We start from the raw sequence: 23,275 nt of genomic DNA, 5'->3' as shown, positions 1-23,275 counted from the left end.
ACAGAGGCAGGAATATCATCCTTCCAAAAAGAGAATCCCAGAACTAGCTTGTTCCCCTAAAAGCTTCCGGACCTAAGAACCAGCCTGGAAGTCTCTATGGTGATAGCCAATTTAGACATGGCTTCTGGGTTCCCGAGGCCCTGTAAAAATAGCACCCGGTTTCCTGTGGTAGGGTTATTTGGCAACATGAAGATATGAAAGAAATGAAACCCTGATAATTTCTGTTTCCTGGTGACTCTGGCAACTGCTTTCAATGGTTGTTTATTGGCCAGGTGCAGTGGCTCACACCTGTAATCCTAGCACTCTGGGAGGCTGAGGCGGGAGGATAGCTTGAGCTCAGGAGTTTGAGACCAGCCTGAGCAAGAGTGAGACCCTGTCTCTACTAAAAGTAGAAAAAATTAGCTTGGCATGGTGGTGCATACTTGTAGTCCCAGCTACTTGGGAGGCTGAGGCAGGAGGATTGCTTGAACCCAGGAGTTTGAGGTTACAGTGAGCTAGGCTGATGCCACAGCACTCTAGCCGCACTCTAACCCGGGCGACAGAACGAGTCTCTATCTCAAAAAATAAATAACACAATAAAACAAATGCTTATTTATTGACCTAAATAAAAGTTTTTTATTGACCAGCGTTCCCTGGGATCACTCGCTCAGAAGATTTCATAGTATGGATATACTGCTCGCCTCCTTGTTAACGTGGAAGTTGCCATAGTTGTCATTGTTGGTGACTAGGGATATAAACTAGAGCAGTTAGGGGTAGCTATTCTTGTGCAGTTAAAAGACCCCAATCCTTCCCCCACAATTAAAATTTTTCATCCTATTACTTCAACCATTGGCCTAGCCAGTGAGCAAGTTTCCATTTTCATATAAGGATATGGTTGAAGACTGAAATATCAGCTTTCAGATTCAGGTTCAGATTAAATACAAATGGCAGAGTGATAAAGAGCCAATGGGGGACAGTGGTTACCTCTTGGGCAGAAGGGGAGGGATGTAACTGGGAGAGCATACACAGGGTGTGCCAACTCTTTTAAAAGTATCTTATTTTTAAATCTGAGAAATGGGCACATAGGTGTTTATTATTTTATCCACTACAGTGGGTTTTTTCCCAATATATTATTTCTTAAAAAGTCAAGTGTAGAATCCAGAAGGGCAAGAGTTGTCAGCTGTCTTCATGGTCACAGAAATGGAAGGTGGTGTTACTGGTCTCAGGTTCATTCGTGCCCTTCTCTCCGCTCCTCCATCAGTGATGGTTTGATTTTCATTCCTGCAACGTTTCTGTCTGAACGTTTATCTTTTAGGTTGTGGGCCCAAATGCAAAGAGACTCCGCTAGAGCTGCTGTTTGTGATTGACAGCTCAGAAAGTGTGGGGCCAGAGAACTTCCAGATCATCAAAAATTTTGTGAAGACTCTGGCTGACCGGGTTGCTCTGGACCTTGCCACGGCCCGCATAGGCATAATCAACTACAGCCATAAGGTGGAGAAGGTGGCCAATTTGAAGCAGTTCTCCAGCAAGGACGACTTCAAGCTGGCTGTGGACAACATGCAGTATCTGGGAGAAGGCACCTACACAGCCACCGCTCTCCAAGCAGCCAATGACATGTTCGAGGATGCGAGGCCAGGCGTTAAGAAGGTGGCCCTGGTCATCACTGATGGGCAGACGGATTCCCGAGATAAAAGGAAACTGACGGAAGCGGTGAAGAAGGCCAGTGACGCCAATGTGGAGATATTTGTCATTGGGGTGGTGAAGAAAAATGACCCCAACTTTGAAATATTCCGCAAAGAAATGATTCTAATTGCTACTGACCCAGAGCATGTTTATCAATTTGACGACTTCTTTACCCTGCAAGGTAAGGAAGGCTGTCTTTCCCAGGGGAAAGGAATTTGCATTGTTCTTCCAAGTGCCACATCACTGGATTATCCTGACCAAACAGGGAAATCAGGAGGTTAATAAGGCTTATACCAACATTAAACTGTAACACATAAACTACAGAGGGTAATAAAGTTTAGTATCATCCTGTTTGGAGGGTACAGTCCCTTATCTTTATCCGTGTGTGATAAGTGTGAGTTGGCCTTGGAGTTGTTTAACTGGGCTCCACGGTCAATGGACAGGGATGAAAAGAAAGAATGGGACTAAGATTGGTTAATGTTCAGAAAGTTGCTTAACTAAACTAAGGGACTGAGCAACCAGGTAGCAGGGCAGAAAACAGACTTGATCAAAATGAATCAAGAAGCGCATGTGGAATGAAAAAAAAGTTTTGGTAATCTAGAGAGATGAGAAATGCAAGTAACTGGGATTATTTCGAGGGCGTGCTCTATTCTCTATTTTTATGAAAACAGATAATGATGAGTAAACAGGTTGATGTCAGGAATTTATCATAAAGAACAACCTTTTGGATGTTCATTGTCAATGCTAATCGGATGGGCTTCTCTATGCTAAGTTCACCCTTTCACATTAACTGATGTTTATTAATGAGGCACCTAGGACAGACTCATCTGTGATTAAATTATGGCCAGTATCACTTTACAGTGAAATTATATTCCAGTTCTTTGGAAACTGATGACTCATTCTGGCAGGGCCTGTACCTGGCAAGCTGGTAGAGTAAGTGGAAGTTATTCTTAGCATGGTTGCATGCTTCAGTTTGGCTCCATCCTTCCTCCTCCACCCACCTGGGAGTGGGGCATGAGTAGGGGGCACAGACCCTCAATGCCCCATGCCCCGCCTACTCCAGCTACCAGCGCGGCTGGCCCTATGGATAGCATGCCATGCTCAGCAGCTTTCCCTTTGCCATCTCTCTCCCCTCTCCAGAGCTTTCTAACCTGGAGTTCCATTTCCTCAACACCCTTCTGGGGGATTGGTGGGTTGATCTTACATATTCAATCTCACCGGGCTGTGAATGTGTTACAGTGGCCAGAGACATTTTAGAGCCAACTTATATTTTAATCATTGAAGAGCTTTATCATCTTGCCTGAAGGAGTTAGTAATTTATTATAGTCAGTGAGGAATATATTTTTGGATTGGATGGCCTTTTGCTATCCCTAAAACCAGAGGTAATAGCCTATTCAACTTATTATGGGTGAGACTGTCCCTTTATGTAGAGTAATTCAAAGTTAACAGACACTTTAAACAAGCATTTAAATCATTCTTTTGCCTCTTTGTGCCATCATTTGATATTAAATTAGTTTAGATGGCCTCATACAGATGATGTAAAAATGCCTTATAAGTTAGTTCACTTAGCAGTTGATCACAAGTAATGGGAAATTGCTTATTTTCAGGGGAGTACAGATCTCTTTAAACAGGTTTTAAGTAATGTTTCATTGCTTCTACTATTTCCCTTTTCTACTTCTCTTTTAAAAGATACCCTGAAGAAAAAATTGTTTACGAAAATTTGTGAGGATTTTGATACCTATCTCATTCAAATTTTTGGTTCATCATCACGTCAACCTGGACTTGGGATATTGGAGGAAGAACTTGGGGAACCTACTCCAGAGCCTCAAAATGAAACTTCTGAGTCAGTAAGTGACTGTCTCTCTTACTTTGTGACCTTCAAATGGCATGTTCTGTCTGTTTTGTATCAAGGACCATTTTGCTCGGCACCATTAAGAATCAGCTGGGGTATGTGTATTTTCAAGTCCTTGACTCTAAATGTTAGTATCTTGACTCTAGATTTCCAGTTCTGAAATAGCTTTGGGGGTTGTAAACATGAATGTGGCATCTTTAAAAATTCCATACTTTATAAGTAATTATTGATTAAATGTTGCAAAATATTTTTATATTGTACCCCTATCACCACCAAAGTAATCATGCATGCTAGAACAAATTAACACTATAATATTTGCATTCACCCAATTGCCATGCTGTGCAGATTCTTTCATATCAAGGTACAGCTCTCTCCCCTCCAATGGTCCATACACTCCCCACTTTGTACCTGCTCAAGTTTTTTCAGTATGTGTACATGCCCAGCTGGCCTGTCTCCCAGGCTTAAAGCCATGCTCTTGGTCATTTGGCTTCCACCTCCTGCGCTCACAGTGGGGACTGGGAGAGAGGACACACAAGCACATGGTGCGAAGCTCTGTGTCAGAGCTCCCTAATCCTGTGGCATGAAAAGAACTACCTCCTGAGTGTATTCAGACAAACGTGGCCATCCTCATTGCAAGTTTCTGGCTACTAACTTCAGCCAATCAGATCATGAGCAACTATTCAGTTCTTTTAGATAAAAATTGGGAGGCCTCCCTTCGTTACTAGTGAGTGCTAGTCTCTTTCTCACCAAGTTACGACTAACACAAGTCTCAACCGATTTCTGCTACACACATGGACATTCTCCGGCAAGCAGGCACACAGCAGTTGTTCCCCACTCTGTAAGTCAGTGAAGTCTCTGAATTGTCCTTTTATGAAGTCTCTTCATGTCCTTTATGTACATGAAGAGTCATCATGAGCAAGTGCAATGGTATTCTAACATCAGGATTTAGCTAACGGTCTAGTTAGACTAAGGCCCTGAGAAATATCCAGATCTGTAGTTGGTCCAAGGGCCTTTCAGGAATCAGGCCTAGGATACCATTCCTAAGGGCACAGACTATATGACTCGCTAGATTTTTATACCCTGTTCGAAAAAGGGCAGAAAGACTTCTAGCATGTTTCTATTTGATTAGATACTAACAGACTCTGAAATGGGCAATTCTAGTTGGGGCAACAGAAACTGCACCTAGATTGTAGATTGAAATTAACACACATTTATAACACATGGTCTATACCAGGGGTCAGCAAACTGTTTGTAAGGGCCATATACTGAAATCTTTGGGCTCTGTAGGCCATTTGCTTTCTGTTTCAAATACTCAACTCTGCCTTTGAAGTGCAAAAGTAGACATAGACAATACTTAAGTGAATGATCATGGCTTATTTTATAAAAATAGTCATATCAGACTTACTTATAAAAACAGATGGTGACTTGGATTTGGCCCACAGAGGTTTGCCAACTCTGGTCTATACTGAGCATTTTAAAATAAATGACAGACAATAATGTACATAGTCTGTCTGCTACTAGGGCCTTGTCTGTTTTTGTGACTTATCACTTTGTCCCTCCTCTGGTCCCATGTCCCTTTCTAAAGTCTTCCTAAACAAGAACAAGGTCAGGTTTAATCCAAGAAGTGATATATAAACTGAGTCCTGCTCATAATCACTGAATCAAATTTCTGCTATATTAACAGCAGTGAATTCCAGTAGCATGTATTGATCATTTACTACTGTGCTGGGTGGTGGCTCTTAAGACACAGTTTGTGCCTGAGAGAAGCCCACATTCTATGAGGGAGACAAGTAAGTACAGGATGCATTAGGAGTTTTAGCAGAGCTTTGGAGGAAGAGGATGTAATGGAAAGTGTCTCGGTCTGCTTGGGCTGCTATAACAAGTATATTATAGACTGAGTGGCTTAAACAACAAACATTTATTTCTCATAGTTCTGAAGGCTGGGAAGTCCAAAATCTGGTGTTTGTGAGGGATTACTTCCTGGCTTATAGACAGCCACAGTCTTGTCCTCACATGGCTGAGAGACAGCTCATCTCTCTCATGTCTCACAGGGGCACTAATCCCATTCATGAGGGCTCCACCCTCATGGCCTAATTAGCCCCCAAACAAAGGTCCTACCTCCAAATACCATCACGTTGAGGATTCAGGTTTTAGTATATGAATTTTTGGAGGGACACAAACATTTCGTCTATCACAGAAGGCTTCAGAGGAGGTGGTATTGAGCCAAATTTTTAGAATCACTAGGAGTTTTTCAAGGGAAGAGTAGGGTAAAATGTGTTTCCAGCAAAGAGAACCTGTGAGAAAGGGGTGATTACAAAGTGGCATGGCATTTCAAGAAAGTCAAGTTCAGTCTAATTGTAGCATAGGGTGTGTGTGTGGCAGAATGGTGAGAGTTAAAGTTGGACAGGTAATTTGAGGACTTATTGTAAATGGTTTCATGTGTCAAGTCAAGGAGCTTAAACTTCATCCATAGGCTAGGCAGCCAGACACAGCAGAGGGGTTTTTAAAGCAAGGCTCAAATGGTCATATTTGGTTCACAGAAAGTATAACCCTGGTTGCAGTGAAAGATACCTAGGAGCGGGAGGTGAGGACACTGGGATGTAAGGTGGGAGGGTCCAGGTGGAAGATAACATGGCTCTGCACGAAGGCAGGGCCAGTGGGAGTAAAAAGAGGCACAGATTGAAGCCATTTCTGGGATAGAATTAAGAGGGTACAGTGATTGAATGGATTGGAGTTTAGGGAGAGGAAGGGGTTTGGGTATTACTATTGGGTTTCTGGCTTCAAGATGGCATGGATTGAAACATCATATACTGAGATGGAGAATACAGGCAGTAAGGTGGGTTTTTTACAGAGGAAATAATAAGTTCAGTTTGCACCAGCAGAGGTGCCTGAGGGACATTCAAGGCAGTTACCACACAGAATAAGGAACAGCAAGAACATGTGCCTCTGTATCATGTCCCAGCAAGTCTGATGGCCTTAAAGACAAATGACATTAACAGACTACAAAAGATGAAGTGTTCTAGTAGCTGGGAGGGGAGGGCATGGGAAGAGTACATCCAAAATAGTTCATAACACCACAAGCCACATGAAGGGAAACTGAGCATCAGTTAGGTCTCTCTGGGGGCCTTTGACCCCAACAGTGGGAGCTTGCAGTGAACTTGAGCTTCTTGGATAGTTCCTCATTCTCTAGACCTTCTCACTCTCACTCTGCAGAAGCACCAAGGCAAAACTGAATTTTTTAAACAATGATTTCCTAATAGATATTTAGTCTGAACAAACATACATGCATTTATATTCACATTTAAATTTCTGATATACAGTCATGCATTGCTTAATGATGGGGACACATCCTGAGAAATGTGTCATTAGACAATTTCATCAACCCCTATTGCTCCTAGGCTGTAAATCTGTATAGCATGTTACTGTTCTGAATGCTGTAGGCAATTATAATACAATGGTAAGTATTTGTGTATCTAAACATATCGAAACGTAGAAAAGGTACAATAAAAGTGTAGCATTATAATCTTATGGGACAGCTATCATTTATGCAGTCCATAGTTGACCAAAACATCGTTCATTATGTGGTGCAAGACTCTGTGTGTGTGTGTGTGTGTGTGTGTGTGTATGTGGTATATACACCCATACATACAAAAACATATCTCTGTGCATGCATACCCACCTTTATCTAATAAGTATAATTACAAATTTATCTAGAATCAAGTGACTCTGTCAAAAGCCTTAGATTCTCAGATTATTCCTGATCCTACCCTAGGCAACACTGCAAAGCAAGTAAACAATGATCTCAGAAGTATCATTTATCTTTTGGTGTCTGTCTGTCTTTTCTTTCTTGTCCCTTCTATCACTTCCTTAAGATACCTAGCTCTGTCCTTTCCTTCCTCCTCTTCTTTCTACCAAAGTCTGTTCTTAGGGGAAATTTTGTATCAGCTATTTACACTTTAGTGTGAAATCTAAGTCAGTGGGTTTCCATCTCAAAGAAGAAGTAACATTTAAGCATCACATCTAATTGTGGAATGAGACTGGATCCTGATTCAGATGTAGTCTTCATATCTGGGAACAGGTATGTTGAGAAATATGGAAAGCAGAAAGATCACCCCAAGTTTTACTAAATCTCTAATAGTTAAGCAACCCCCTGCTCTGTTCCTCTTATAGGCCAGTCTTGGGAAGCTAAACACATGCATTCATTCTACTCTGTCCCTCTCCTGCAATCTCAGGATAATTTATACTTTCTTCTGGAATTTATCACATTTTATGTTAATAATTATTTATGAATATACCTTAACTTTATTAATGGGTTTAAATTCCTGAGGACATGATCTGTGTCTAATTAAACTTTGTGTCCCACTCATGACCTAAAATAGTGCTTTGTTTTACACACAGTAGGTGCTCAATACATGCTTAGAGACCGCTACAGCAAGTGTTGAGCTAAAAAAGAAATCTGAAGATTTTCTTCAAAAAATGCCATCAATTAACACTGTTAAAAAAAAAGATTGTGTACATAAAAAGATCCTTATATTTGATGAGATTCATAACGTTAACACTTCACGTTCCTTTATTCTTTCTGGATTTGGCCAGTTGGGTTAAGATTTCCAGAATATAAATGGGAGCGAGGCAATAAATCAAGTAGACATCACTTGATCAGGCCAACAGATTATATTCAGTAATCGTCCATTAAGTAAATAAGCATATTAATTTTTTGTGTGAGGTCACTTTTTGCCATTCTGATTACATTAATAATGTCAATGCACACACAGGGTGTTTATTCACTGGAGCTAATTCCTTGTAACATTTTAGATTTTTTTTCCCCTTGAAGAAGTAGAAAAGAAACTCTACCCTTTCAAAAAAATTCTGTCTTTTATTATGAAAAATCATTTCTGACTGCAAATAGCTTAGATAACTGGTGGCAGAGGCGTTTTCTTCCTGTAGAAAGGAGGCTGCCAGATTCCTGTGCAGAGCGATTCCACAGCAGCCCGGAGACTGAGACAGCCCAGCTAGCGTGGACGAGCCCCTCTCAGTAGCTCCTGCACCAGGCAGGGGAGGCTTAGTGGAGGAAAAGGGGGACTGTGAGTTTCCTCCTTCCCCTGATATCGTCCGGATGTATAGTTCAATGCCAGCCTCCAGTCTAGATGCAGGCTCCTCATTTCTACAAGGAAAATGCTCTTCTCTACCCACGTACACTACAGAAGACTGGCACGGCAGCCAACCTTGCTGGCTGTCCCCCAAGTCCAGTCTCTGTCTCAGTGGGACCCCATGACCAGTCCCCATATTGGCTCATTTCTTCCTTGCCATTGTTACCACACGAGCTGCTCAAAGTCTCAGTATCCTTCTTGCGTCTTTTCCATCCTTTAACTCCCCTTTCTCCACAGCCCGCCCTCACTCATTCTTCATCTCAAGATGCATCCAAAGAAAGCCACTTCGGAAACCGGGGCTCCACTGGTGGGTTTTTCACCGACTAGAGTCCTGAGTAGGTTCAGACTTGATAATGGAATTGCATGTGCCCCATTATCCCCAAATCGGAACCCCAGCTCTGTCCTCGACTCTGGGGTGACACATTTTAGTCCTCTTCCTGTGCTCTTAGGCCTGTTCCTTTCTGCCTCTTCCATGATTAGGACTTTGCTTCGTTGCTGTGCCCTTTCCCACCAATATTTCAGACTCCTTCCCTAGGCTCAGTAAACAGGCTTCCTAACCCTCTCTTAAGTCACCCATGCTTCTTGCTACTACCCTATCTCTTTTTATCTGTTTATAATAAAATTATCCCGCAGACATGTCTCTGCTGTCTCTGTCTCTCTGTCTCTCGTTTTCCCTCCCTCTCTCCCTTTCCTGCTCCCTCCTGCTCTGACCCTCACTCTCAGCTTCCTTGCTTCCCATCCACTCAGGACACCCTCTGGTCAGCCTCCCTAGTAGCTGGGACTACAGGCGTGTACCACCACGACTGGTTAATTTTTAAAAAATTTTTAGTAGAGATGGCAGGGGGGGTGTGGTCTCACTTTTGCTCAGGCTGGTTTTGAACTCCTGACCTCAAGTGATCCTCCCACCTCAGCCTCCCAGAGTACTAGGATTACAAGCATGAGCCACTACGCCTGGCCTGCCTATTTTCTTGAGGTCTCAGTTTTCTCATTTGTAAAATAAGGGATTATTACTAGAGTGTTCTTCCTGTTCTAAAAGTATATAATTACAGTGGTCAAAACCATGTCAGAATGCAGGGCATTATACTGTACTAACGTGTGAAAGGGCCTAAACAGAATAAAATCCTGCATTCCACCCTCTGTGAAAGCCCCAGTCAGCCTGAGGAGGTGCAGCCCAAGCTCAGGGTGTTCCCGAAGGCCCTCAGCAACCTTCAAATGCAGATAAATAGCCTTCAGTTTAAGTCCGTTCAGTGCTGAGAGACCTGGCAGCGAAGTGTTATCACCTGGGAAGAATCAATCAAGAAGGGCCCTGAGAAGTCAGACACCTGGACGGCGCTGGCTGGGGAGCAGCTGGCAGTAGTAGAATCCCCATGGCCAAGTGGGAGAAATTTTGACCTGCGCTGCTGGGAAAATGCTAAGTCTGAACATAAGGGCTAAGGCAGATGATCATTAGCATTCATCCAGAGCAGACACGAGCTCAGATTTGAAGAGCTTGTCTGTAATATATGCAAGATTTTGGGTAGGGAATTATGAGGAAAGTCTTTGGAAATCAGAAATCAAAAGGCCTTTTGGAACGGAGTGGCGCCTGGTCAGTAATCCTCCTCAGCTCAGCCATTCGTGTTCCTGGGTTGCTGCACCGAGTCTGTTTCCTCCCTTTAAAGACCGGCTCAAAGGCTGAAAAAGAATGACGATAACACATCTGCTTGTCCAGCTGCGCAGAGCAGCCCTGGACTCCAGGTGTCAGCCCTTCGCGTGCCCCTAGACCGCTCTTCTATGCCTTGTGCTGTGGGGAGCCCCTGCTTGGAGCTGGAACCATCCCTGTCCTCCAAGGCAGGCTAGTGTGGCAGGAGTAGAAATGAGCAGAGCAGACAGACAGGCTTGTGTTTTTAGGTTTAAGGTTTATAAAAGAGACTGGGAAAAACACAGACACTTGAGTGCTCACCACCCAGAAGTAAGCAGTGTTTCCATGGTTCACTCTTGCTTCAGATAAAGTTCTAGCTTATTTCCTCCAGAGCTTTTTCCTCCTCCTCTCTCCACAGGCAACCGCTATCATGAATTGGTGTTTATTCTGCTGGTGAAGTTTGTGTTGCTTAAATACCACTTTTAGAGTTGGAAGGTATGTTAGGGCCTAATCTTTTTTATTTTAAAAATGATAACATTAAATCCTAGAGGAATTGAATAATCCAAAGTTGTGTCTCTCTTTCTCTGCAAATCCTTATTAAGTTCAGCCTGAAGATGAGTTATGATGGAGAGACTCTCATCCATTAATTTATTCAGTGGCTAGTGTTGGCCTGTTCTATGCTAGAGAGACAGATGAAGAGGAAGAGAAAGAAGGAAAGAAAGATGTGGCATGGGTTTAATTTCTCTTATCAAGGCAGTGATATTTACACGTGTAAAATAGGAAATGATGCAAAATAGTGGAGGAGAGAAAAATCTTTCTTTTCCCTCTACCCACCTTAAGTTCACTGGCTGGGGCCCTATACATTAGACTGACAAAAGACAGATTAACAGAGAAAAACTAAGAGACGTTTTTAACGGGTGCAGTATGCAAACACCGAGGATTACTCAGTAATGAGTTACTCAAAAGGGTGGCTAGAACTTGGAGCTTATACAACATCTTAACAAAAGAACAATAAATTTTAGAGAAGTGACAAGACAAAGGAAATGAACTTTGAGCTTCTAAGGTGGCAAGTCATGGGAAGGTACATACAGGGGGAATTAATAGAAGTTGAGAGTGAGTTACTTGTTTGTTATGTAGAGTGGGCTAAGGGTATAGCATTGTCTCCAGTAATTAACTCAGTCCATTCTCGCAGTGAGGGGAGGGGGGACAACTTCACAAATTTATGTCTTGCTCTTAGGTAAATAGTGGAGGGCAGAGAACTTGTGTCAGCTTCTTTATTGTCTTCAGCTCAAAATAATCCGTGTGCCAATGTGGCATATTTTGGGGTGGCATATTCTGCTACTGTTCAATAGGATAGGACTATGGGTTACGTTCTTTACGATCAGGGCCAAGTGCAGAAGGGTCAGAAGGTACTGGCTGGGTTATTGGAGAAGGTTTTGTGGATGGAGACCAACTTTTCCTGGGCTGGGGTGGGATCGTCAATATTGAAAGCCTGAGGCAAAAGGAAGAGGAAGAAGGAACGAAAGGTTGCAGCCAGGTATTCTGGGAGTATGGGAAGGAGAGGTTATAAATGTGGGGAGGCCACAGACTGTGGCAGGGCTATGTGGATCAGCTGAAGAGTGTTTCGCCATCAAGCTGGTGCTATCTCTTTTTCCCATCATAATATCTAGTAAATGTGATCATTTAAGAAAAAACACTCTCTTGGGGAGTATGCAAACTTATAAAAATTTTGTAGAGGGATCTTTCTCTCAAAAGCCTTAAATATATATGTTCTTTGACCTAGCAATTAGCCATGAGGTTTATAACAGGGAAAAAAAGAAGTAAATATTCAAAAAGACCATTGTATTATATATATTCTATATTTAAAACAGTGTTATAGAGTCACAGTAAAATATATGAAATGATCATAATATGGTAAATAAAAAATAAACAGCATACAGCATAGAAAACCAAACATAGTATTTTTTGTGTTTTTTAAAAAAAGTATACGCACATAGAGAAAAGACTGGGGAAAAACACCTGAATATCAATGATTTTCTCTAGAAGGTGGAATTAGTTTTGATTTCTGTTTTCTTCTTTGTGATGTCTGTATTTTCTAAAATTCCCTTCAATCAACATGTTTGCTTTTGTAAGAAGATTATATTAGGTTATTAAATATGAAATGTCTGATTTCCTTAAGTACTAAGTTTGACACTGATTATCTCTGACATTTCATTTTGACACTTGTTTTATTTTTATTGTGAAGGTACATCCTCATTCTTTCAAATGCATAGTTTGTCTTGTGATTATCGAGCAATTTTTGTGAAACCATGGATAAGTCAAAAACTTCATGCTATTTTCGAATATGAGTTCCGTCGTGGAACCAATGCTGTGCAGACAGCTTGAAATATCAATGAGGTGTTTGGGAAGGATGTGGCTAATGAATTCACAGTATATCAATGGTTTGAGAAGTTCCATTCTGGTGATTTTAATCTTGAAAATGAGCCACGTGGGCGACATGAGACCCAGGTGGATAATGATGAGCTGAAAGTTGTAGTGGAAGTGAATCCATCTCCACCTATGCGTGAATTAGCAGCAAGGTTTGATGTTACTCTTCCAACAATATTGGACCATTGTTGGAATTGTTACAAATTGGCAAGGTAAAGAAGCTGGATAGATGGGTACTGCATGAATTAAATGAGCGTCAGCAGAGAAATTGTCTTGAAGCTTGTCTTTCTTTGCTGTCACAACATAAAGGCAAACCATTTCTACACTGTATTGTTATGTGTGATGAAAAATGGATTATTTTTGACAATCACAAGCATTCGGCACAATGGTTGGATAAGGATGAAGTGCTGAAGCACAGTCCAGAACGAAATATTCATCACAAAAGCTAATGGTATCCATTTGGTGTCCAGAGCTGGTGTTATCTACTACAACTTCATGAAACCTTATCAATCAATTACAGCGGATGTCTACTGCAACCAGCTGGATTAAATGATGAGGATGCTTGTGATAAAGCAGCCAGGATTGGTCAATAAAGACAGGCCAATCCTCTTACAAAAAAACGCTCTACCACATGTTGCACAAACAACACTGCTCAAACTACAGAAGCTGGACTTGGAAACTCTCTGTCATCCACCATAGTATTCACCAAACCTTACACTAACTGACTACCACTTCTTCCAGGCTATTCCAGAATATTTGATTCTCAATAAGCTGTGGAAAACACTTTTCGTGATTTCATTGCCACTTGTTCTCCAGGCTTCTTCACTGCTGGCGTAAACAAGCTACCATTAAATGACAAAATTGTGTCAGTAGTTTAGGTGCATACATTGATTAATTGTGCTGCTGCTTGTTTGAGATATAATAAACTTTAATTGAAATCAGACATTTCATATTTAATGACATAATAAAAATTGCAAGTCATAATAATTATGTATTTGTTTAATCTGAAATCTCATTGAGCCAGATTGATGAAATTATTTTCATTTACCAAAAAAAGTTAATTTTGCTTGTTCTGGAACCTGTGGTATAATGTTACAGTAGTCAAAATTTCCAAATGATTATGTGATTGAGAATGAAAACACACATCCGAAACTTACAAGAGGTAAAGAATAACTTATGAGACCTCAGGACTTGAACAAGATAAAGATTTAAAGCCTGAGTTAATTCCTTTTTAGAAAACCATGCTGCCCAACCACTTCTTCAAAGGAACATTCTCACCTTATAGACCGTATATCTGAAGTGTGGACTAATGGCAGTTGACTTTCATGTTGCATAAACTACTTTTCAAACTCTTCTTTTAACTTATTTCTTGAAATATGTGCAAGCAAAAAACAACAGTATTTTTTTCCTGAGGGTTTTTCATAGATTTTGCCACTAGCTTACCAGTAACTTTTGGAAAGTTCCTGATCATTTGGAGTTTTGTATTCCCCCCAATGGAAAAGGAGGGACTGAGAAAGTTTTCCTCTAGCCTTGAAATTCTCTAGTTCTATGATTATAACAAAAGTTCACATTCAAATTGCCATATGTACACATAGGATCATTCTGAAAGAAAGAGGAACCTCAAGTGATCCATACTTTTACCTCCATTTTCACCCAAATTTGTGTTTGAGGGGAATGAAAAGTTACTGCTGTGTATGAATTGAGTGCCGTTTACAGGGCTAATGACCAATTCTAATGGAACTGTTTGCTCTGAATCACCTGGGAGTACTTTAACCACTGCAAAAATACACATACATGAGTAATAACATTAATTAGCCCTTCTCTCATGGGGGGTGTGTATGTGTGTAAAGAATCAAAAGCAGCCAAACAGCTCAGACGGCAGGGGGCAGCTCACTATGATTGCTGGCTCTGCTCACAGTGGGCTAGGAACCCTGGATAAAAAAGCAACAGAACTACTTTATCTAGTTCACAGATTTGCCTATTTAAATAAGTAAATAAAAAGCAAACAAACAAGAGAGGGACTTGCAAGGATAAATAACCATACTGCGCCAGGACTGAGGTGAATGATTGACTCGAATTTGTGCAGCTGGGGTACAAGGAAAAAGAAAAGAAAAAAGAACATAATTATTCCATAATTATTCCCATGAAAGATTTGCCTAGCTCCTGGCAATTATAGTCAAGAATAAATGACACAATCTTTTCTTTTTTTAAGCAAACCGCCTTTCTTCCTTGTTTCATTACATATCATAAATTTAGATGAAACTTGGGAGATTTAGTCCAGAAAATTTGCTTTTGAAATCATAAGCTTTTGTTTCTTAGATATCAAACGTTTCTCAGAACTTCTGAGAAGTTAAGCACTCTACAGCATTTGGCATTAGCTAGGCTCTGGCTAGTAGGGAGATCAGGCAAAAGGTGTTTTCTGCTGATATTTGGGAAAGGAATCAAAGAAGATGAAAAGTGATTGCTATTGTTTTTATTTCAGCTGCGTTGTTCTCTGCCACACCAATTCCCAGTCTCAAAGTTAATTGAGTTCATAATAAGTAGTTTGGAATATATTGTTAAATTCTCTAGTGTTAGAAAATGGAGAGAAAAAGGCCATAAAAATGTTAGAGAAATTAGTGGTTATTTTCCCTCTTCATAGCAACTGACTAAGAAAAGAATGAAGATACACTCCCAACCTCTCATCTTGCACATCTTCTCTGGAAGGCCCAGCAGAAAAACATCTGTGCCTGAAGATTGACAGTGTGTGTGTGTGTGTGTGTGTGTGTGTGTGTGTGTGTGTGTGTGTGTGTGTACACCCACACAGAGTGGTGGGAAAATCTACACTTAGGTATTCAGGGATTCGTGACACAGAGGAGGGGCATTATTTCTGGAACTTTTATTTGAAATCATTAATATCAGTGAGTTGAGAAGACATAGCATTGCTGAACTTTTCCTTAAGTGTTCCCAAAAGCAAACTAGCTTTTTTGACTTGATAATTATCAGAAATGAAAAATGTGACTGTTTTGTGTAGCCCAGTGTCCCTGGAGGGCAGGATGAAGAGAATGAGCTTCCAGAGCCTACCTGGACTGATGGCCTGCCTGCCACTCTCCCATCTGAGGCTGCCACCACCCACGGGCCAGTGCTCATCACCCCAGAGGGTGGGGCGGAGGGTATGGAATCCAGAACTCCAACTCCTGTGCCGATTTCACAGCCAGAAAAATTGGTGTACAAAGGTAAGAGATACCTGCCAATCAGCGGCTGTATCTATGATGTGAGGAAGGCACAGGAAGGATGGTCTCTAAAACCTCATCAGAGAGAAATGTTACGACTCTAAACAGGGAGGACAAAAGATATTTTTCACTAGAGATTATATATAGAATTTGAAATCTGGCTAGCTGTGGAATAAATTTGATCTATGAAAAGTTTTAAAGCACTTATAGTATTTATTAATTTGAGTGCCTTTAGAGAGGATTATGCTTTCCTCTTTGTTCCTACTGTTCCCTGTTGTCTCACTCTTGCCCTTCACACGTGTAGGCATCTGAATTTTTGACTTCTTGATTATATAAGAAAGAGAAAAAAAGCTTAAACCTAAATTATAATTCATCAATGTATTTTCTATAGAGTTAATATCTATAGAAAATTCATCATTATGTACATATTTTCTGCAGAACATGCAACAGAGACATCTGTGCCCCAAAGAAGCTTAGATTGGCTCAAAACCAAATTACACGGTATATGTTATTTAGTTATGTTTCTATGAGGAGAGGTAATGGAAATCTACTTCTCCATTCCATTTGGTCTAAGGAGTCTTTATAGAAGAGGTAGATTTGGAGGTAAGCTTTAGAAAATGAATGGAGATATACTCCAAATCTGGGGAAATGTTTAAAGGAAATGGAGAGAGGGCTGGTTTTGCTATTGAGTTATGAAGCTTATGACATATAAACCATCTCACAGACTACAAGTCCCAGATAGCGATAACCTATTTGGCTTTTGCAGTTACCTCTGGCTTCTCCTACATTGGGATCACTTCCTCTGGCAGGAAATCCTAATCAAGGCACTACAGAGTACCAGATGATAAAAGGGGGTTTAACAAATGGGAAGCCCTGTAATTAAAGGAAGCTAATTTAGTGCGGTATGGCTTTATTTTTATAGCTCTCCTTTGCTTTCTTACGGTGGATGCGGTTCTGAAATTTGTTTGTAAACTGACCTTGGAAGGTCACATCATGTTTTGTGCCCTGCAAGGGCTGCTCTTTTTAAGAGAATTGTGATATAAAGAGAGCCACTCATTTTATTACTTTGTAGCTTAAAGGGTTTTCCTTTTTTAGTAGGCACAATTCCATGTGATCATATAGGTACATTCTGTGAACAGACTGGAGGGAATGTGTACAGAAGGTGGAAATATTTTTCACTCCAAATATTAATTTGAATGTACATCAAATCCAGAGTAAATGAAAGAAGTCCTATCTTTCTCCTGTCAACTACTCCCCCAAAAAGTATTAGTCCATGAAGTCTCACTTAGGCTTTTGGGGAAATATGCATTTTTGATGGGGTTTCATGAAGATCAAAACTTTTATGTTTTCAAAGGAATGAATATCTAGTGGTAGAGTTTCAGGTGGTGGGGGAAATAGTTTGGGTGTTAGGGAACCCTTTTTCACTTGCTTATAACCATATTTTCTTAGTTGGGCTGTCAATGGGCATGAAGAAAAAATAGTTTATATAGTCTCATAAAGTTTTTATTTTTCATCTCTTTGGTATAAGAAAAACCTGTAACAACACATTATCCTTTTCTCACTCTAGATCCTAGATGTTTGGAAGCCTTGAAGCCTGGGAACTGTGGTGAATACGTGGTTCGATGGTATTATGACAAACAGGTCAACTCCTGTGCCCGCTTTTGGTTCAGCGGCTGTAACGGCTCAGGAAATAGATTCAACAGTGAAAAGGAGTGTCAAGAAATCTGCATTCAAGGATGAGCAAGTAAATTAACCTGTGTGTTTCAAAAACCTAGAAAGGACCCCTGTAATTTCAACATACTCACCCAGTACAAATGAAGCACCATAAATGAGTATATACTGAGCATTTCCAGTTCATAAATATAATCCAGTTCTTGCCACAACCCTAGGGTGTAAGTATTATTAACCACTTATACAGATGAGGAAGCTGAGACTCTGGGAAGTTTACTACCTTGTCAACTGACCCAACAAAAAAGTGCCAGAGCTGGGGATTTGGACTTAGCTGTCCAAAGCCTTAGGGCACAAGCTCTATCATCTTCTCCCATTCTATATATTATGGCAGATCAAACCCCCACCCCCATGTACACCCTCATTCCCCCAACCTCCTCATGTCCCTGCCAGCAGCAAAAAGTAGGTGGTGGGGAAGGACTTTGGTTTGGAAATTGCAAGTGATGGGAATATATTCATCCTTTAGTAGATTAGATTTAATTAGATTTCTGCTTCACTTGTCCTGAAAGTGATAATAGGGAGAATCCAGTCTGAATTGAGATTGATTCAAATGTATTACAACTGTCACTTGCCATTTCTCCAACATGTTGGGTAACAAAGCATTTATTGTATGTTTAAACTATGTGTAGTTTTAAAAGGATCTTTTTATGCTCTTCTTTTAAAATACGTGAGTGGGATTTTCAATTTTAGAGGCTAGAAAGGCACAAACACTTGACGGCCAAGAAACTCTTGAAGCCCATGTTCACTCATGAGCAGGGTATCCTAAAGATAGGACTTGCACTGGAAAATGAGCCACCAAATTGAAATACGAGTACTGAAGAGTAATGGGGAATTGGCTCTGTCGACAGTTCTGTAATAATTTTGCCACATGTAGTCTAGGAAGAGCATTAGTTCTGAGCTGAGCTCAGGCAGCATTTGTATATTTCATCTGACAGCATGCTTCCTCCTTCTGTCAGGTCTGTGACCCACATTCAAGTTCAAGAGTGCAAAAAAGAGCACTCAAGGAAGGAGGTGGAAAAATAGCCATCTCAGCAGAAATAATATTACAAGTTTTTGTGGTTTAATTAAAATTTTATTATGTAATATTTGGTACTACAAAAGCATGTATGTGACATACTTGTGAGTTAAAAAAACACAGTAAGACAAACACCAGTGAACACATCACCTAGAGAATGAACCCAACATCACCACTTCTATTGACGTTTTCTGTGTTGTGTCCCTCCACCATCCCAGCTTCCTGTTCCATGCCAGGACAAACCCTCTTGAACTTTGTGTTTATCATGTCAATTTGCTGTTGGTTTTTATATGTAATTTTACATGTAAAACTACCCATTTTTTTTGTATCTCTAAACAGTACATATTCAGTCTTATTTTAGAGCTTTATAAAAATGGTATTATACTCTAGTCTTCTGCAACTTGCTTGCTATTTTCATTCATTTCAACATTATAATTAATCCATATGTTTTACTATATATAAATATATTCCTAAATAATTTATTATTTAGGTTTTTTTGAGCTTTAGAGAAGTTGTGTCATAATATATAATTTTCTGCAACTTGCTAGATTATTAGAATTCATGCATGTTCATTTACTTTCACAATTATATTTGTGTGAATTTATCACAATATATTTAACCATTGCCTTATCTACAATCAATTCAGTTGTTTCTATTTCATTTTTTCACAGTTCTACCAGTGCTGCTATGAACACTTTTATTCATGTTTCTGGGTACACACACACCAGAGTTTTTCTAGGATATATATTCACAAGTGTAATTATTGGGTTGCAAGGTATATAAACATTCAAAACTGGTGTGTCATACCAATTTTTGTCCTGAGGTGTTTGAACCAATTTATTATAAATTCCAACCAGTTGTGTATAAGTTCCCATTGCTTGATTTTTCTCAATACTCAGTGTTATCAGACTTATTAATTTTGCTAATATGGGGGTAAAATGGCATCTTGTTTCAATCTTCTTTCCTCTGGTGGCATCTTACTATGTTTATTTGCTGTCTGCACTGATACTACCCTGAAATGCCTGCTTGTCACTGAGAAACATTTTTTCTTGGATTGTCTGCCTTTTCCTGATTGAATTCTTGGAGTTCTTATATATTCTGAAATCTAATTCTTTGCTCACTATTTGTGTTGCTAATATCTTTGTAGCTTGTCGTTTTACTTTTCTTTTTGTTTTAATGAACTCAATTTTAATGTAGTGCAATTGATCCATTTTTCCCTTTTGTGGCTGGCACTTTTGTTCCTTATTTACGCTGCTCAGCCTCTCAGCCACCTTCTTGGATGGGAACCTTCCCCAGGACAAAAATGACTCTGAGGGTTGGCCCCACTTCTCTAGATCCCATCTTCATGCCTGGTAACTCCTTGGGGTGCTATTAGCTCTTTGGTGATTTCTAGGTGATATTTTAAAAAAATTTGTGTTATCATTTTTAGTTGTCCTTGGGAGGAAAGTGGGTATGAGTTACACAAATAACCTTTACTATATTTTTTTTTATTGTGGGATGGAGGGCTTTGGGTATTTTCTTATTTCCAAGGAGCCCAGCAACACATTAAAAAAATCTGTGTTAGTCCCATATTGTTGTTGGAAAGCAGAAGGACTCTAAGAGTATCTAGGATGCTCTTTTGACAGAAGGACTTATATTCCTTTTTCAAGATTTTTACAACTTTGCCCATATAGGAAATTGATGTGCAAACATGTTGTAATGTTGACTTGAGTGTTCATCTCTTTGTCTGAAATGTCCTTTTCCTCCCTCTGTGACTAACCAAATTCTAATACTTCAAGGGCAACTTTGAAAGCCTCTTCCTTTGTGGTATCTTCTCATCCCTGTCATGGGGGCCACTCACTTCCGGCAGCATGGACACAAAGCACCGGGCTTCCGGGCTTACGCTTCCATTTTGCACAGTGACCACAGGCAGGGCTGCTTTGCATTTCATCGGGGCACATCTGTGTTAATTTCCACAGATTTGGTGGCTTAAACCATAAAAATAATGTCTTACAGTTCTGTAGGTCAGAAGTCTGATGCCAGTCTCACTGGGCTAAAATCAAGGTCTCCCTAGGGCTATGTCTCTTCTGAAGGGTCTAGGGGGAGAATTCATTTCCTTGACTTTTCCAGCATCTAAAGGTCACCCACATTCCTTGGCTCATACACCCTTCCTCTGTTTTTAAAAGCCAGCAATAACAGGTTGGGTCCTTCTCATGTTACCATCCTTCTGGTTCTCTGACTACATAGGGGAATGTTCTCTGCTTTAAGGGCTCAAGTGGTAAGATTGGGCCCACCTGAATAATCCAGGGTAATCTTCCTGCCTCAAATTCCTTTATCTTAATCACATCTACAAAAGCCTTTTTGCCATGTAAAGTAACATACTGATCAGGTTCCAGGAATGGAGAGTGGGCATTTTGGAGGCCATCATTCTATCTACCACAGCAGCTGTATCCCCTCCTTGCTCTCTGAGCTACTTAGTGGCAAAGAGATGCCTTCTCTCTTATGTCCCCAGTTCCTTACAGGAAGAACTCAATGCATTTTTTAGAAAAATAAATTGAACTCATTTTGTAAGTCATTACAGAAATAATTATCTACTTGCAAGAGAGAAATAGAAAAGATCAGAAAACAATCACACCAGTTTAAAAGAAGACTAAGAGAAAAGTGATATGTCAATCAGTGGAAACTATTACCCTCTGATCCACTTTAAGATTAGGACCCCTTTCCCCTCCACACCTCCCCATCATTAGCAACACAAAGGGAAAAATCAGAGGAGTGTTGTCCAGCTAGATTAGGAATCAATGATGCTGAATCGAGCAATCCTAGAATTAATTCTGGAAAAGAGAATGATGATTTATATTTTCATTTTAAGCTAGTTAAAAAGCCAATAGAGATGGCACACATTTATGACATTTTGTTTTTCCAATCTCAGCTGAAGAAAGGATAAAATATGTACACAATGTGCTAAAAACAAGAATATGTATCAAAAGTTTTAATTTTAAATTAAGCATTGAGAAATTTTTAGTATTTTAGAAAGTACTAATCAATAAATTTTAACTGCAAAAAACTTCATTGGTATGTTAAAATATCTTAGATGAATATTTCAATCATTTTCATTTAGTTGAAACCTCAGCTTTGCTGACTATAACAAATACTCTAATCAGGTGTTTGGAGAGCGTGCTAGATTTATAAAATGACAATCAGGCTTGGTGATTTTAGTCTTAATGTTTATCCAAAACACAACACAAAGTAAATGAAAGAATAAGAGAAAAATACTTGTGACACATATAAAAGAATTGTTTCAGATCGCTAATAAACCAAGAGATCCTATAAATCAAAAAGAATAAAAAAGGAAAACAGGAAAATTATAGAGATTGGCAAATCAAAGAAGATGGCCAGTAAACATTTAAAGAGATGCTCAACTTCTTTAATTGTCAGATGCTACCACAGGTCTAGGATGGGGCCAGGGCATGTGCACATCATAAAAAGCCAGAAGTGATTCTGTTGAGCAACCCTTGCCTGGAGCCACCAAGGCGACATCTGAATCATGCTAACCTTAACAGAGAGTCTAATATTTGGCTTGGAATGTTAGGTGTTTATTTATTTATGGCCCTTTCCTCTACAGATCTATAATTCAATGTCTTTGGTGAATAGCAATGCACAGATAGATTACTGCTGTTGAAGGGTCCAAGATTTTTTTCCCCTTTATAGTATCTTTCAGTGAAATGTCACTAAAATAAGACATTTTAAAATACCCCAGAAATGTGTATGTCTGGTTGTTAAAACAAGAACAGCTCCAAATCATATTTCACATACATATGTATGACATTTTGTTTTTTAATTTTTAAATATTGGACTGATTTGTTTTTTAAAAGCACTCATTATTTCTTATTCTTTTGCATAAATTAGTAATCTTTGATAAAATCCTTCATTTAAACTAATTCATTTAAAATCATATCAGACTCTAAAGATTAGGAATGCTTAAACCCTGTTTTAATCAGGTTGAGGAAATAGGGGCTCTTAGAATCACTGAGAATCTTCTCATCCTATGTCCCCTCTATTGCTTAAAACCTTTGGACAAATACCCTAAGTGACTGGGCATTCTCAGGGTTTCTGCAGGACATTATGTCTTCCCTGAGGCCCATTGCTGTAACTGCAGTTGGATGTTTCTTGTGGCTTCTGGCTTTGACCCCTACAAATTCCTAATCTGATCTTGTGGAGCCATTCATAACGGTTGTGTTATTATTTCAAGACAGCCAATATATCTTCTTTCATTCTGGCTGCTTCAGCGGCTTCTCTCATTTCCATTGCGCTTTGGCCATCCTGTCCTCTAATTCTGAGCATGCCCTCCAACTTGTGAGGATGTTCTTGGTAAGCAGAGAGAGGGAGAGAAGCAAACCAGCATTTCCCTTGTTCTAAATGTATTCCTCTGGCCTCCACCTAAGATGGCTGCCACATAATTGAAGACAAAGGAAAATTTCCCATCTATCCTGCAAGCAAAACTAAACAGAGAAATTACACAGTAGAGAATTATAAATAGTAAATTAGGACTTGTGGATTGCAAAGACAGCAAAGTAAAGACTTTCTCTTCCTGTTTCTCTCTAACTGGAGGCTTCAATATTATTTTCATCATTCTTC

General features: G+C 39.9%; 1 protein-coding gene across 1 annotated transcript in view; it reads left to right on the top strand.

Annotated features, from left to right (window-relative positions):
• COL28A1 (collagen type XXVIII alpha 1 chain) overlaps positions 1-17,957 on the top strand; it is a 155,067-nt gene extending 137,110 nt beyond the window's left edge. Inside the window, exons 32-35 of the mRNA XM_045564028.1 lie at positions 1,295-1,843; positions 3,352-3,509; positions 15,720-15,858; positions 17,486-17,957. Coding sequence (XP_045419984.1) covers positions 1,295-1,843; positions 3,352-3,509; positions 15,720-15,858; positions 17,486-17,658 — 1,019 coding nt within the window. The 3' untranslated portion in view covers positions 17,659-17,957. The remainder of the gene's footprint in view (positions 1-1,294; positions 1,844-3,351; positions 3,510-15,719; positions 15,859-17,485) is intronic.
• Positions 17,958-23,275: the final 5,318 nt, after the last annotated feature.

This window comes from Lemur catta, chromosome 11, assembly GCF_020740605.2.
Source record: "Lemur catta isolate mLemCat1 chromosome 11, mLemCat1.pri, whole genome shotgun sequence".
NCBI classification, from domain to species: domain Eukaryota; kingdom Metazoa; phylum Chordata; class Mammalia; order Primates; family Lemuridae; genus Lemur; species Lemur catta.
Note: the sequence above shows the minus strand (reverse complement) of the source record. Positions and strands in the feature narration are given on the sequence as shown.